We start from the raw sequence: 17,296 nt of genomic DNA, 5'->3' as shown, positions 1-17,296 counted from the left end.
TAGGTAAGTGAGAGAAACAATGCTGAGATTTTATTTTCGAAATAAAAGTCAGTTATAAAATAAAAGCCCACCAAGCTGATTACAACCACAGACAAGAAAAAACGTAAGGCTTATGTCTGAAAAAATTTTTAGAAGTCTCAATCTAAGAATTCTCAGTAACAAGGGAGACCAAAGTTAAAAGCTGCTGATGGCAACAGTCACAGCTAAAGATATATTTAAGTGTTCATATTAATATTTCAAATTCAGTTTATTAATGTTGGACCTAAGGTCACACTGAAGTAAATGTAAGTGCTAGTAACTATGTGTATGTCTTCTTCTCCCCCATGCCTTAGCTGTTTACATTTCCCATTAGCCCTCTTCCTATTCTTTCTTTTGGAGTTCTATTTCTTGGGCCTCTTACTACCTAGCTCTGAATTTCTTCTTGTCTGGGTAGGAACAGATGGGGTCTTGAAAGCTGACATTCTTCTTAAAGAACAGGAACAACTATACAGGCTCTTCACTCCCTCCCAGCCCATCTGTGCCTTCTAAGGAATATCTACCCAGGCAGGCTCCTGGGTGGTACAATTTATGCATAGGTATAATTCTGTCTATTTGTATAGCACTCTATTTTATGTGATACTTTCACATACATCATTCCACTTTAATATTGTGCCTGGTTTTGTTATCTCCATTTTATGGATGAAAAAACTAAGATTCAGAGAGGTTAAATGACTTGCCCTCAGTCTAGACTCCAAAGCCAGCCAATGATAGGAGCCAGACAAGAACCTAGGTCTCCTAATTCCCAGGTAGGAGCTATTTATCACTGTACAAAACTGCTGATATGAATCGTTATAGTGGACAGTTTTTTTCCTCCCTGAATGAGAAATTACATGGATTGTTACAGGTAGAATGCTTTAGGGCATTGCTGTGGACTGAATGTTTATGCCCTCCTCCAGCCCCAATTCATATGGTGAAACCTAAATCCTAACTGTAATGGTATGTGGAGGTAGGGCCTTTGGGAAGTATGAGGGTCATGAGGGTGGAGCCCCCATGAATGGGTTCAGTGGCCTCATAAGGGACATGAGAAAGATGAACTCTTTCTCTCTCTGCCATGTGAGGATACATCAAGAGAGTGTCGATGGATGAAAAAGAGGGTCCTCACCAGACTATTGCCTTGATTTCTGGACTTCCCAGCTTCCAGAACTCTGAGAAATAGATGTTTGTTGTTTCAGCCATCCAATCTATGGTATTTTGTTTTAGCAGCCCCAGCAGAGACAGACACTCTACCTGGACATTTTATTTGCCATAGTATTCTTATGAGTTGCAAGCCTGGGTCCACTTTTTACTTCACAACTAATGTGGAAGAGAACACATCTGATTCCAAGGAGAGGAGACTCATCTGTTGTCCTCAGTAACAAATGATGAATCTAAAGAGCTTGTTTTAAACAATTTTGGTGGTCTTACAACCCATTGGCATAGAATCTCCAGTGTACTTCTTTCTATTCACCATGCCACCTACTTCTACTGCAGACATGAAATTAATCAAGATCACTTAGAAATCCATTGACTTGGGAGGACAGAACAATCTTACAAGAAACATGATGTTACTTTATTCGTAAACAAATTCAGTATAAATATACATCTGTGACTTTTAGTGTGGTGTGACCTATCAATTTCCACTGAATTTCAAGCCTTTCTATTCCTGTATTGTTTGAGGTTTTTTTAGTAAATGTTTCCCATTTCTCTTCACTAAATAGGACTAAAAGTTCTAGGTCTTATAAAGTACATTTATCTTTATAAGAAACTGTTAAACTTTTCCTAAGTGATTGTGCCCATTTTATATTCTCACCAGCAATGAGAATTTCAATTGCTCTATATCCTCTCCAACACTTGGCATTGCCAGTCCTTTCAATTTTAGCCAGTCTGGTGACTATATAGTGATAAGACAAAGAAAGGAAATAAAGAGGCTGGGTGCGGCGGCTCATGCCTGCAATCCCAGCATTTTGGGAGGCCAAGGCAGGTGGATCACAAGGTCAGGAGTTCAAGACCAGCCTGGCTGAGATGGTGAAACCCTGTTTCTACTAAAAATACAAAAATTAGCTGGGCGTGGTGGTGGCTGCCTGTAATCCCAGCTACTCGGGAGGCTGAGGCAGGAGAATCACTTGAACCTGGGAGACGGAGGTTGCAGTAAGCCAAGATTACGCCACTGCACTCCAGCCTGGGCATCCGAGCAAGACTCTGCCTTAAAAAAAAAAAAAAAAAAAAAAAAAAAAAAAAAAAAAAAAAAGGAAGTAAAGAAGATATTAAGGCTGGGTATGGTAGCTCATGCCTGTCATCCCAGCACTTTGGGAGGCCGAGACAGGAAAATCACTTGAGGCAAGGAGTTCAAGACCAGACTGCGCAACACAGCAATACCATGTCTCTACTAAATATAAAAAAGTTTTGCTGGGTATGGTTGTGTGTGTCTCTGGTCCCAGCTACTTGAGAGGCTGAGGTTGGAGGATCACTTGCCAGAGGTCAAGGCTGCAGTGAGCTAGGATCATGCCACTTCACTGCAGCCTGGGCAGCAGAGACCCAACCTCTACAAAAAAAAAAAAAAAAAAAAAATTAGCCGGGTATGGGTCGTACACAGTGGTAGTCCCAGCTACTCAGCAGGCTGAGGTGAGAGGATTGCTTGAGTCTGGGAGGTCAAGGCTGCAGTGAGTTGTGATCATGCTGCTGCACTCCAGCCTGGGTAACAGTGAGATAACAGCCTGGTAATAGTGAGATCCTATCTAAAAAATAAATAAATAAAATAAATAGGAAAAAAAAAGAATATCAGGATACTATTTATCTCTAACTGTGTGATCCTAGACATAACTTGGTGGGCCTGAGTTTTCAATGAAAAGTGTATTCCACTATCTAATTTCTAAGGCCACTTTTAGCTCTAACATAGTATAAAGATTACAAACGGCGGTCAGGTGCAGTGGCTCATGCCTGTAATGCCAGCACTTTGGGAGGCCGAGGTGGGAGGATCATGAGGTCAGGAGATTAAGACCATCCTGGCTAACATGGTGCAAACCCCGTCTCTATTAAAAATATGAAAAAAATTAGCCGGGCTTGGTGGTGGGCGCCTGTAGTCCCAGCTACTCAGGGTGGCTGAGGCAGGAGAGTGGCGTGAACCCAGGAAGCGGAGCTTGCAGTAAGCTAAGATTGCGCCACTGCACTCCAGCCTGGGCGACAGAGCGAGACTCTGTCTCAAAGAAAAAAAAAAAAAAAAAAGATTACAAACTGCTGGGCATAGTGGCTCATGCCTGTAATCCCAGCATTTTGGAAGGCCAAGGTGGGCGGATCACCTGAGGTCAGGAATTTGAGACCAGACTGGCCAACATGGTGAAACCTCGTCTCTACTAAAAATACAAAACTTAGTTGGGCGTGGTGGCAGGTGCCTGTAATCCCAGCTACTCAGGAGGCTGAGGCAGGAGAATCGCTTGAACCTGGGAAGTGGAGGTCGCAGAGAGCCGAGATTGCACTATTGCACCATAGCCTGGGTGACAGAGCAAGACTCCATCTCAAAAAAAAAAATAAAATAAAATAAATAAAATAAAATAAATAAATAAATAAAACAAACTTACCCTTAAGGGTGTTGCACTAGTTATTTTTTGAAGAAAGTCAAATTCTCAAATACTGTCATTTATGATCACACCAAACAGAACAGAAAGCCATTCAAGTCCCTGTAGAATTCCTTTTTGGTTGGGCACAGAGGGGAAGGCTGGGAATGTGTCCCAGCATCTTAGATGATTTACATGATTTTAAAAAGTGAAATAAGATTCATAAATTTGAGCAGGGCGCGGTGGCTCATGCCTGTAATCCCAGCACTTTGGGAGGCCCAGGCAGGCAGATCATGAGGTCAGGAGATCGAGACCACGGTGAAACCCCGTCTCTACTAAAAATACAAAAAATTAGCTGGGCGCAGTGGTGGGCGCCTGTAGTCCTAGCTACTCGGGAGGCTGAGGCAGGAGAATGGTGTGAACCTGGGAGGTGGAGCTTGCAGTGAGCCGAGATCACGCTACTGCACTCCAGCCTGGGTGACAGAGCGACACTCTGTCTCAAAAAAAAAAAAAAAAAAAAAAAAATTCATAAATTTGAGCAAATTTTTAAAGTGGCAGTAATCCTTACATTTTGATTCAGCTGATTTTCAGGTCCCCTTCACATAAACATATTTCACAGCTGCAATTATTTAACATTATATGTTACACAATTGTATATATTGTCTAACTACATACTCATTGTTACCATTTTGTCACAATGTTATACAGTTGTATATATTGTCTACATATTGTTACAATTTTGTCACAATGTTATATAATTGTACATATCGTCTAACTACATATTCATTGTTACAATTTTGTCACAGTGTTATACAATTGTATATGTTGTCTAACTATACATTGTTACAATTTTGTCCTTGTTTGTTGAGGCAGGATCATTCTGTGGCCCAGGCTGGAATACAGTGGTTTGATCACAGCTCACTGCAGCCTTGAATGCCTAGGCTAGAGTAACCCTCCCACCTCAGTCTCTGGAGAAGCTGAGACTACAGGAATATGTCACCACGCCTGGCTAATTTTTTTTTTTTTTTTTTTTTTTTTTGAGAAATAGGATTTTGCTATATTGCTTAGGCTAGTCTTGAACTCCTGGCCACATACGATCCTCTTGCCTTATCCTCCCAAAGTGCTGGAATTACAGGTGTGAGTCACCGTGTCTGGCCTAATTGTTCCAATTTTAATGATGACATAGGACTCTATCATGATGTATCATGACAATTAGACTACTCCCCAGATATTAGATATGTCAGTTGCCCTCTAACAAAAAGTGCTTTAATAAATAATTTTGTATATATGTCTACTTTAATAGGAGTGGAATTATTTGGTCAAAAGAAATGAATCTTTATTGCTCTTCCCATATATGGCCATTTTGGTCCTTTTAAAGTTTGCAAACCGTTTTACAATGTTGACAGCAAAGGCGGCATTGTTTAGAAAAATGATACCACTGGGCCAGGCGTGGTGGCTCGCCCCTGTAATCCCAGCACTTTGGGAGGCCGAGGCTGGAAGACTGCTTGAGCCCAGTAGTTTGAGATGAGCCTGGGCAACATAGTGAGACCCCATTTCTACAAAAATTTAAAAAATTGGCTTGGCCTGGTGGCATGTGGCTGTAGTCCCAGCTATTCAGGAGGCTGAGAGGCAGGAAGGTCTCTCAAGCCCAGGAGTTTGAGGTTACAGTGATCTATGATCATGCCACTGCACTCTAGCCTGGGTTACAGAGTGAGATTCTGTCTCTTATTAAAAAAAAAAAAAAAAAAAAAAAAAGATGTCATTGGGAATTACTTTTAAAAAATAGATTTCCTAGTTTACTTTTCACTACCATTTACAAGAATGCACATTTCTACATTTTAATTTAGTTTCTTCTTCTGGAAAATGTTTTGTCAATATTTCTGTTGAAGATTGGTATTTTAAAATATCAGACTCTTCAAGAAGTGTCATATTTCTCACTATTGTTTTATTTTCACTTTACACTGTGTAGAGACATAATTTATTTTCTTCATGATTTCTATTTAAAATCAAGTATTAATTTTCTAGTCAATTTTGATTTTTCCATAATTTTAGATTTTATAATTTAACTTTCCCACCTTATTTAACCTTAATTTATATATTTATACCTATATATCATTTTACAAAGAATTTAAGATGGTGTTTAGCATTTTACATAAAATGAAAAAATACACATGATAGTCTGAAATATAAGCATATTAAACACAATGCTTGATTTGCACTTAGATTTGATGCTGGGCGGTCTGGTTACTGGTGCAAAAATTAAAAAAACACATATGGTCAATTATCAGTGATTTTAAAGTTTTTTTGGTTTTGTTTTGTTTTGAAACAGGGTCTCACTCTGTTGCCCAGGCTGGAGTGCAGTGGCACGATCTCAACTAACTGCAAGCTCCACCTCCTGGGTTCACACCATTCTCCTGCCCCAGCCTCCTGAGTAGCTGGGACTACAGGCACCCGCCACCACACCCGGCTAATTTTTTTGTATTTTAGTAGAGACAGGGTTTCACCGTGTTAGCCAGGATGGTCTTGATCTCCTGACCTCATGATCCACCCGCCTTGGCCTCCCAAAGTGCTGGGATTATAGGCAGGAGCCACCGTGCCTGGCCAATTTTAAAGATTTTGCAGAACTTTTTTCTACCCAATAAGGCATCACATGACCAGATGAACAAGAGAGATGCCTGCCCTCTCCCCACCCCTTTCAGTGAGCACTGAAATATCTCAGGTGGACCCAGACTTCAGAAAACAGTCTGAAAAAGAATGAGTTAAAACATCTCATTAGAAGGGAGAGAAATATTCTGTTTCCCAGAAGAAAAAAAAAGTTAAAAAGCTTTTCTAGCTCTAATTTGTAACAAAACAAAATAAAAATGAAAACACTCCACATGGAACAGTTAGGGCATTTAACTATGAGCTGCTTTTACACACAGCTGTTTCTTAGAGCAAATTTTCGTAACTTTTGGAAGCCCAACGTCAGTGTGCAACTCAGTTAAAGTGCTTCTAAACTTGTTTAAGGGTGTGGTTTTTGATGGATTAACTGGTTTATCAGTAGCATTTAATTTTCTAGAGGTCTGAAAATACATTTTGAAATTCTGTAGAAATGGATGTTTTCCTCAGAAAAACATAATAGTCACTCAATAAAACCCCCAAAAGGCAAAAGTCATGGGCTAAATTGACAGCAAGACATTCTTTCTAAATATCTTTACTTTCGGTCCTGACTTTTATGGGAAATTTCTGTCAGACTTTCAAGTAACAGTTAAGTCCTATGGTATGTAAATTGTTTCAGAGCATAAGCTATAAAAAACATTCCTAATTCACTTGGCAAAACTATTAACCCTAATACCAAAATTTAAGACTGCAAAGGCCTTCTAATTGTTCTTTGCTTTTCTGTCTCCCCTTCTAATCTAAGCACTGGCCACTAGAGTGTTTTTAAGGTGCCTATCTTATCACATTACCATGAAGGGGTACTACACAACCCCTTGAAAGCCTGGCAGGAGAAAATGACAGCCCTATCTGTTGGAAGTGGCAGAAGACAGCATCAGGACTGGCAGAGAAGCTGGAAATAACCTAGAAAATCCTGGTAGAAAGATCTGCAGAAGGAATAGAACCTCAAATCTGACTATAAAGTCTGCTGTAATTCCTAACTAACTGCATATGAAGGATAGTGGGACAGGGACACCCTACAGGGGCCATTGAAAAAGCAGACAAACCAGCAAAGAATCAATCCTTAAAAGATAAAGTTGTGCTAAGATTAATAGTTGCTTTATATTTATGTATGTATGTATGTATGTATGTATGTATGTATGTATGTGTGTATGTATATATTTTGAGTGCATTTCCTAACCTCAGAAGTAGGTATCAGAGTAAAGAGTTTTGGATTGGCTGGGCATGGTGGCTCACTCCTGTAATCCCAGCACTTTGGGAGGCCGAGGCAGGTGGATCACTTGAGGTCAGGAGTTCAAGACCAGCCTAGCCAACATGGTGAAACCATGTCTCTACTAAAAATACAAAAATTAGCCGAGCGTGATGGTGTGCGCCTGTAGTCCCAGCTACTCTGGCGGCTGAGGTAGGAGAATTGCTTGAACTCTAGAGGTGGAGGTTGCAGTGAGCCGAGATCATGTTACTGCACTCCACCCTGGGCGACAAAAGTGAAACTTCGTCTCAAACAAAACAGTTTTGGATTGACAGAGCAGCTGGAGAAATAGGGGAACCTCAGGGTGGGTATGTTAAAAAAATCTCAGTATAAGCTGTCCAGTTCCTTGGCTGACTGCTAAGCTCCATGGGCACAAAAGGAGACCAGGCTAAAAAAGCAGTAACTAGAAGTTGTAAAAACTGAGCAAAGAGATCAGCTGCTGCAAACTGCTGGAAGACAGAATTTGAAGTTTGAGTACAGGAATGTTTACTGCCAGCTAGAATACAAAAAACTAGTAATACCCAGAAGAATAAAGCAGAAACTAGAGTTGGTAATAAACTATCCACAATGTTAAGTTTGTAGCCAAAAATTGCCAGACATGCAATGAAACATGAAAGTGTGACCCATATTCAAGAAAAAAAAGTCAGGCTATAGTAATTTACTCTAACTAGAGACAGGTGTTAGATTTATGAAATATTTCAAACCAGCAATTACAAATGTGCTCAGATAAATTAAGGAAAACATGGTCTCAATTAGCCAACATAAGGAATCTTGAGAAACTGAAACTACAAAAAAGACAAATGAAAAGAGCCAAAAAATATAATAGAATTTAGAAGATAAGCACAAGACTAGAAATAGGAGAATCAGTGAACTTAAGGATACATCAGTAGAAATGATCTAATCTGAAAATCCATTTAAAAAAGAAAGAAAATTGAACATGTCCTCAAAGACTTATGGGACAATACCAAGCTTTTCAACGTATGTTTAGTTGGGGTCCTACGAAGAAAGGAGAGAATGAAGTATTAAAAAAGTATTTAACAAAACAATGGTTAATAATGCTCCAATTTTGGTGAAAACATTAACCTCTAGATTCAAGAAATTCAGTGATCCCCAATGGGGAGAAAAACCACTTAAGTGCATCATAACCAAACTACTGACAAGCAGAACTCTATGAAGGGATCATTTTACTGTATATTATACTTAAGTTAAAATATTTCAAAACGAACAAGGAAAGGAAATAAATATAGGATTAGAAAACAATGAAGTAGACAGAGTGAAGCATGTGAGAGAAAAAAAAAAAAGCTAGGATTTTGAAAAGGCCAATAAAACTGAAATCTCTAGCTAGACTAATCAGAGGGGAAAAAAATAAAAATTTTGAATATCAAGAATGAAAGAGTAGACAGGGTGCAGCAGCTCACGCCTGTAATCTGAGCCCTTTGGGAGGGCAGGGCAGGCGGATCACCTGATGTCTGGAGTTTGAGACCAGCCTGGCCAACATGGCAAAACCCCATCTCTACTAAACACACAAAAAATTAGCCGGGCATGGTGGTGCGCACCTGTAATCCCAGCTACTTGGGAGGCTGAGGCATGAGAATCGCTTGAATCTGGGAGGCAGAGGTTGCAGTAAGCCGACATCGGGCCACTGCACTCCAGCCTGGGAGGCAGAGCGAGACTCCATCTCCGGGGGGGAAAAAAAAGAATGAAAGAGTAAGAGTAGACATTATTAAAGATCCTAAAACATTAAAGAATGGCGGAGATTATAAACAACTTTATGGCAATAAAGTTGACAATTTAATTGAAATAAATGACTTCAAAGACTAATTACAAAAACTCAGGAAATAAAATCTGAATAGCCCAATATCTATCGAGAAAATTGGATTTGTAATAAAAAATATTCAAATAAAGTATAATCTATGCCTTCATTGGTGAATTCAATCTGACATTAAGAAAAATACCAATTCTGGCCGGGCACGGTGGCTCAAGCCTGTAATCCCAGCACTTTGGGAGGCCGAGACGGGCGGATCACAAGTTCAGGAGATCGAGACCACCCTGGCTAATACGGGAAACCCCGTCTCCTACTAAAAGCATACAAAAAACTAGCCGGGCCGAAGGTGCGCGGGCGCCTGTAGTCCCAGCTACTCCGGAGCTGAGAGGAGAATGGCCGTGAACCGAGCGCGAGCTTGCAGTGAGCCTGAGATCCGGCCACGCCACTCCAGCCTGGGAGACAGAGCCAGACTCCGCTCAAAAAAAAAAAAAAAAAAAAAAAAAAAAAAAAAAAAAAAAAAAAAAAAGAAAAGAAAAAAAAAGAAAAAGAAAAATACCATTCATATAAACTCTTCCAGTAAATAGAAGGAGTGAACACTTTCTAAATCTATTTTATGTAGCCAGCATTACTCTGATAGCCAAAATGAGACAAAGGCATTATAAGAAAAGAAAACTATAGACCAATATCCCCCCGGGAACATAGATGTCAAAAATCCTTAACAAAATATTAATGAATCAAATCCAGCTATACATACTGAGAATAAACCATGACCAGTGGTATTTAACCTGGGAATTCAAGGTTATTTTAACATTGAAAAAGAAATGTAATCTACCATAAACAGAATAAAACGCCTTATGATCACTTCAAAAGATACAGAAAAACAATTTGAAAACATGTTATAATACGTTCATGATAAAAAAAAAAAAACCTCAGTAAACCAGGAATAGAAGAGAACTTCCTCAACCTGATAAAAAGATTTACAATAAAAAACCTTACAGTTACTATACTTTGTGTTGAAAAACAGAATGCTTTCTCCCTCAGACTGAGGGACAAGAATGTCCACTCTCACCATTTCTATTTAGCAGCAAACTGCTAAGGTCCTAGCCATTGTAATCAGGCCATAAATAAAAGGGAAAAGAGAAACTATTTACAGATGACATGATAGCATATTTTAAAATCCTAAGGATCTTCCAAAATAGCTATTAGGATTAGTAAGTGGGATTAGCTAAGTCTCAGGATCCAACACCAATATACAAAAAATCTATTTTATTTCCATATACCAGCAAAGATTCCACTTATAGAATTCAAAAATATGAAATAATAAATTTTACAAAATATGTATAAAGTCTGTAGAGGAAATACTGTAATATATTGTGGAGAAAATTAAAGATGACCTAAGAGATATTTCATGTTCATGGTGTAGAAAACTCTATATTAAGATGTCAAATATCTTTAAGTTGACCTATAGATTTAATGGAAACTCTATATCCCAATTTTTGGAGGAACTGACAAGTTCCATTCTAAAATCTATGTAAAACACAAAGGACCTAGAATAACCAAAATAACTTTGAATAAACAAAGCTGGAAGGTTTATGCTACCTGTTTTAAGGACTACAATATAGATCAAACAAGATTGTTTTGGGTCTTCTATGTCTTTTGCATTTCCAAATTAAAAAAACTGACATACATTGAGTATGTAAAGCAACTAGAATTCTCATACACTGCTGGTGGATATATGAAATGATACAACCGTCTGGCTATTTCTTACATAGATAAACACATACTTACCATGTGATTTAGCAACTGTCCTCTTAGGTATTTACTCAAGAGAAATGAAAATGTGTTCACACTGAGACTTACACTCAAATGTTCACAGCAGCTTTACTCGTAATAGCAAAAGCTGAAAACAACCCAGATGTCCATTTATTGGTGAAGGGAGAAATTATGGTCTATCCATACAATATAATGTACTACCCAGCAATAAAATGAACCAACTACTGATACATGCAACATAGGTGAATCTCAACATTATACTAAGTGAAAGAAATCAAACAGCACTGTTCTATTTACATGAAATTCTTAAATAGTTAAAACTAATATTGAGACAGCAAGCTCAGGATAGGCTAGGTTGGGGAGGAATTAACTGCAAATAATTTTCAGGGTAATAGACATGTTCTGTATCTTTACTGGGGTGGTGATTATATAGTAGCATCTACTTGTCAAAACCTATGTAACTGTAAAGTTGGTGCATTTTATGTTAATCATATTTCAAAGTTAATTTCAAAAACTTCAATGAATCTCTATCATTAGGATAAATCCAGTAGCAAGAAGGTTCTATAACATCTAACCCCTACATACCTCTCTGGCTTTATCCTGTACCGTCTCTGCCTCACTTCATGCCAGCCATGTTGGGCTTCTCATCCATTAGAACACATATGCTGTCTCCAGCTCTTGACTTTTGCAACTACTCTTTCCTCAAATGCTCTTTCTTTCCCCAGCTCTTATTCATCCTTGATTTTTTCCTCAAGAAAACCATCCCCCAAATCTTGGACTAGGATAAGACCTTTGGTATATACTCTAACAGCACTACTTTCTCACTATACTTTTCATGTTAGCAATTATTTGCCTTATTATTGATAGTCATGTATAAAGTGTGTTTCCACCCTCTAGATCAGAAGCTCTATGAAACCCAGGTTATCTATTTTGTTCACCACTCTTCTGAGTCCCTGATATACAGGAAATCCTCAAATATTTGCTGATAAAGCGAGCAAATTTTAAAAATCTAAAAATTCTAAATAAAAGAGCCTATATAATTTAACAATATATTAACAATACATGTTTAAGTAGGGCTTATTGTAAGAAAGTTTAGTATTTGGAAGTGTATTTCTTTTTTTTTTATTTCTTTATATAATTCATCAAATATATCAAATAAGATAAATTATCTCCAACTACTGCTAGTAGCAGTAGTTGACCGCTACTAACAGTCAACATTATTCTAGAAACATTAGACAATGCAATACAAATAGTAAGTGAACATGTCAAGATTTCAAATTAACAGTAAGTAAAAATTAAAGTATTTCAATCAGATTAAAAATGACAAACTATAACTAGTGCAGAGAGAAATGGATACTTGAATACAGATGATAGGAGTGTAAATTGCCTAGCTTTTCTAGAGGTCAGTGAGGCAGTCTTATAAAATGCCTTAACATGCACATTTCTTCTAGGAATCAAGAAAACATTAGACAATTGTACAGTACTGAGTGATTTTAATGTGGTTTTCTTTATAATACTGAAAAATAGAAATCATCAGCAATAAGTGGCTGAGGATAATTTGATACATTCATAAAATACAATACCCATACAGACTTTAAAATGACATTCCATATATATATGGGCATATATTTGACATTGACAGATGTATACAAGTAGAAAAAAAGTGTATATATATGGAATGACACTCAAATATACATATTTAGTGACAGGGTCTTACTCTTGTCACCCAGGCTGGAGTGCAGTGGTATGATCATAGCTCACTGCAGCCTCAACCTCCTGGATTCAAGCGATTCTCCTGCCTCAGCCTCCCAAGTTGCTGGCACTACAGGTGTAGTATCACCACACCCAGTTAATTAAAAAAAATTTTTTTTAGACACAGGGTCCCATTATGTTGCCCAGGCTCACACATATATATTCAAAGACATAGAAACAACTTTCTAAGAACTATTTATTGACGTGTTAACAACATTTCTCCCTTGCAGGAATTATACATTTCCCTCATTTTTGTAATTTTCTCTGTTGAAGGTTGATAGAACAACAGAGCACTGTCTAAAAATAGTTCAAACATCGGATGCAAACGGATGAGCTGCTAGGTTATTTCCTTAGGTGACTGTTGTGGTTTTTAAAAGTATACTGGGGACTGTGAACACTTTAAGGTTCTAAAGATTAGATAGGTGTTTCTCAAAGTGCATTCCCACACCATCCTCTTCAGGATCTGGTATGCTAAGAGTTTCTTTGTTCCCACCCTAGCTGTATTGGGCTAAGATCAATGGAGAGGGAACCTAGGACTGGAATTTTAAACAAATTCCCAAGGAGATTCTTATGCAGAGTGATATTCGAGAACCCCTGTGCTACTGCCTATAAAGCTAGAGGGCAGACAGTTCAAAGTTGCTCTTGCAGAGGGAAAAGGCTGCCCAGTTTGCAAGCAGCAGTTTAGGTGAACCTTCCTTTCCCTTGCTTCATCACCTATTTATTATGTTTGCACATATAGTTAAATCTATATCTTGACTCTATCCTTTCTACCAGTTTGTTTTATCTTACTTGGGGCCATATTACCAGGGTATATCATTTTATTATATATGATATCTGATAGGATTATCATGTGGCTATCACAAGGATATCACATAGGATTATCAGATATCATATATAATAGGTATATTATTATAATATAGGTATATTATATAGGTGTATATTATATATAATAGGTATATTATATTATATATGAGGTGTATTATTTCCCATGACACTTTTTTTTGGCTCCTCCATTTAGCTTTGAGTAGCAAAGTGTCATTCAAATCAGCTTTCTCATAACCAGAAAATTGTGGCCTAACTGGAATCAGAAACTTTTCACAGCCAATTATCTAAACCAGTTCTGATGTAGACAATAACTGGGAAATGGCAGTGTAGGTACTGTCTCTTCCAGAACCATCTGCTTCTACTTATAGTGTCTTTTCAGCAGCTATAGGGTCAGGCTGTCATGCAAAAGAGCATTAATTAAGCAGCTCTCTCTCCAGCAGATACTTGAAGGAAATTCACAACTCAATTTCCACAGTAATTGGCTCCCAATACACCTTTTCTTAGAGAGAGATAGTGACCGTTTTCTTTTCTGTGGTTTCCATTTTCCATGGCACCATACTCCTACACCCCCAAGCGGGCCTTACCGGCATGGTGATCTGGATGGGTTGCCGTTCTCCACTCTTGGTTGGGGTCACACCTTCTGTGTCATATGTACCCGTATAAACAACTCTGTCCCCATCAGGCTCTTTTGACTTCAGTTCCAGTGGGACAAGCACACCGCCAATGGAAATATTCCTGCAATAGACTTGAGTTGACCACATATGGTTGAAATTAGCCTATGCACCCTGTCCTGTTCTGGACCAAAACTCTAGGCAGGAAACTTACAGGGTTTAGCTAAGGGGACATTGTGGTGTGGGAGAAAGTTCTGAAAGTTCAGGAGGCAGTGCTTCTCCTCTTTAGTTAGGAATTAAAAAGCAACCTATATCACCAGCCCCAGATATTAGGATTCAGTTGGCCTGATATGAAGTTTGTACACTGTTAAATTTATTTTAAGGTTATCTAGGTGATCTTAATATGCAGGTACGATTGAGAATACTGAACTCGTCCTCTAATATTTTTTTTTTTCTCCTGTTCCAACAACCAGGGGTCCTATGATTTGGAGTACCTCAAGCCTTCTACACCACCAGAAATTCTCACTGGCATCATTCCTTTTTCTCAAAGCTAAGTCCTTGGACCAGCAGTATCAGCATCACCTGCAGACCTTAGAAAACAAATTCTTAGGCCCTACCATAGACTAAACTAGCAACTCTGGGGAGAGCTCCAGCATCTGTGTTTTAACAAGCCCTTCAGGTGATTCTGATGTGTACTCAGGTTTGAGAACCACTGGGTTAGAGTTGAAAAATCCTTGATAGCATTAAAATGTAACCAGAAAAAATAGTTTTGTTCCTAACAAATTAACTTTTAGATTAGTTTGAACACTAGAGGAATACTCTGGAAAAAAAAAAAAAGGAATATAGAACAGATAACTCCGGGGATAAGGTTAGCAGGAAAGAAGGGAAAGGAAAAGCCTGGATTATATCCAGGTGCACAACACCGGGAAATGTGAGAATAAAGGGTGCATGGAGCTGCGGGGGATGCTGACAAATAGATGGACCAGGAGTACCAGAAACCATCCAGATTTGGTTCTAGGTCCTGGCACCTTGGAAGACTAATACAAGTTTATTGAATTAAAACGTAAGCTATAAGTAGTGTCTGATGAATTCAAAGTCCTTCCACCCCTCAATAATGCCCACCATGAAGTAGACACAATAAAGGCTGGTTTATTTTCTCTCTGCAGACTAGACTTTTTGGTAGATAGAAGCAAGAGGTAAAGGGCTCTACCCGCAGTTCTTCCCGGTAGGCTACTGCATGCTCCCACACACTTTCCCGCCAGAGGTCTACTGGGTGCATCATCCAGTGGTCGCTGGGAGGAGATCATCCCCGCCATGCATAAACCAAAAAACATCCTCTTGCTGTGAGGATGTTGCTAATCCCAGGCACCATCACCAGGCTGAACAGACAACTCAGGAGAAAAAGAAAAGCTTGCTTACGGCATGGAAAACCGTGAAACTAGGCCAGAGAAGGGGCTGCCGCTCTCTTACTAGTGCCTGCTGCTCCACCCCAGGGTCCCAGCCACGGAATGGCGAAGGGAGTGGGGAGCATCCCTCAGGGAGCCCCAGTAACCATCCCTCCCCTGCCTTTCCACCTCATTCCTCCTTTCTCCCTCCTTCAGCCTTGCGGGCAGACCCGGTGGGCCGCCTGGACCGCGCAAGAGGGCTGGGATTGCGGTGGGTGAACCCTGCGGATCTCTCCCATCTGCTCCACCCCGACCGCCTGCGGTTCCGCGCCCAAGGCTGGACATAAGGCAGGAGAAATTTATAAGAAACAGACAAGCAAAAACCCTGGCTTCTTGTCGCTGATTTTAAAGAACTCATTGAGGTCACCGCGATAGGTGGAGGGAAGCGAGAATGGAGGACTACAAGCCAAAGGGAAGGAAGGGGACGAAGGAGGATAGGGAGTGACCTCTTCCCCCAACCCCCGGGCCCGATGGGCGCGGAGCGAAGCCAGAGGCCCCTGAGAGGCTCAGGCTGTCCCGGGGGCCTTGGTCCTCCGCCTGTACCCCATGGGGGACCCTACCGCCACCAGGTGCCCCACACTCACTCGACCTGCAGCGTGCTGGGTTTAATCTTCACCTCAACCTTGTAGGAGGAGCCGGTGAGCAGCTTGATGGTGCGGTTCTGGCCGAAGCGCTGCCCGTCCACCTTGTAAAAGACCGGGCCGTCATTGGGCTGGATGCGCAGCGCTATGGAGAGGCGCACGAGGCCAGGCAGGTCCCCCATGTCTGGGCGAGGGTCTGGCGCGGCGGCTCCGGGGGGCGGAGGACAGCGCGGGCTGCGGCCGACTGGCTGGAGCGCGAGGGGCGGAGAGGAAGCGCGGGGAGGGTGAGGGAGGTGGTGGAGCTGAGGCTGCCGCTAGGAATCCGCGCCGTCGCCGCCGTCCGCCCAGGTTTTTGGGGAGCAACTCCTTAGGCTGTGGCCCCCCTCCCCACTTGGCGAGGAAGTGGGCCCAAGAGACTGCTCCAAGGCCGCGCGATTCCCCATCCCCCGCTCCCGTGCGGCGCCCTCCGCGCACCCGAGGGCTCGCTCCGACCCGCAGGCCGCGGCGCAGATCCGCGCAGTTGGGGGCGAGGGAGCTGATCCTGTTTACGCACCACAATCCCCTTCAGCTGGGGAGGCGGTCATTTAGGCTCCTCCTAGAACAGCCCCGGGCGGAAGGAGGAGAGGCTTGGGAGGCACTGGGAAGGCGCTGGGGTTAAGCGACCACTATGGCAAGGAGCGAGACCCCCGGAATCTGGATACCGCCTCGGCCAACTACGTGAGGTGGACACTGCTGCTCGCGGATCCGGCGCCAGCTAGGCGGGAGGAGGCTGAAGGGGGAAAGGGAGACGGGAAGGGGGACAGGAAACCGCTAGCTAGTGATTTAAATTTCAGGAAATACGAGTCTTTCCAAGGCTTAGGGGAAATGGCCGAGGAAAGGCGCAATTCCACGTGATGGAGCCACACTGGATTAGGAAAGGATGCAAGAGAAAGAAAATAACCATATTCAAGGAGCTACATCTTCTTGTGGGTGTGCATTTCCATTATACGTGTGCTCGTCTCAAAAATGATATACATAAATATGTGCAATGAATTACATATATTTACACAGATTTTGAAGGGTGAGCTGTTA

General features: G+C 40.9%; 1 protein-coding gene across 3 annotated transcripts in view; it reads right to left on the bottom strand.

Moving 5' to 3' along the window:
• Window positions 1-17,059, bottom strand: part of CNRIP1 (cannabinoid receptor interacting protein 1) — a 32,577-nt gene extending 15,518 nt beyond the window's left edge. For 2 of the 3 annotated variants that reach the window (XM_017853793.1, XM_017853791.1), the window contains exons 1-2: window positions 16,229-17,050; window positions 14,173-14,323 (exon numbers count right to left, since the gene is read on the bottom strand). In XM_017853793.1, the coding sequence (XP_017709282.1) occupies window positions 14,173-14,323; window positions 16,229-16,407 (330 nt within the window). In that variant the 5' untranslated portion in view covers window positions 16,408-17,050. Of the gene's footprint in view, window positions 1-14,172; window positions 14,324-16,228 lie in introns of all 3 variants that reach the window. The other variant, XM_017853792.1, reaches the window with a different exon arrangement.
• Between the last annotated feature and the right edge of the window lie 237 nt (window positions 17,060-17,296).

This window comes from Rhinopithecus bieti, unplaced genomic scaffold (genome assembly GCF_001698545.2).
Source record: "Rhinopithecus bieti isolate Rb0 unplaced genomic scaffold, ASM169854v2 scaffold_36315, whole genome shotgun sequence".
In the NCBI taxonomy this organism is placed as follows: Eukaryota; Metazoa; Chordata; class Mammalia; order Primates; family Cercopithecidae; genus Rhinopithecus; species Rhinopithecus bieti.
The sequence above is the reverse complement of the archived record's forward strand: the minus strand, read 5'-3'. Positions and strand labels throughout refer to the sequence as shown.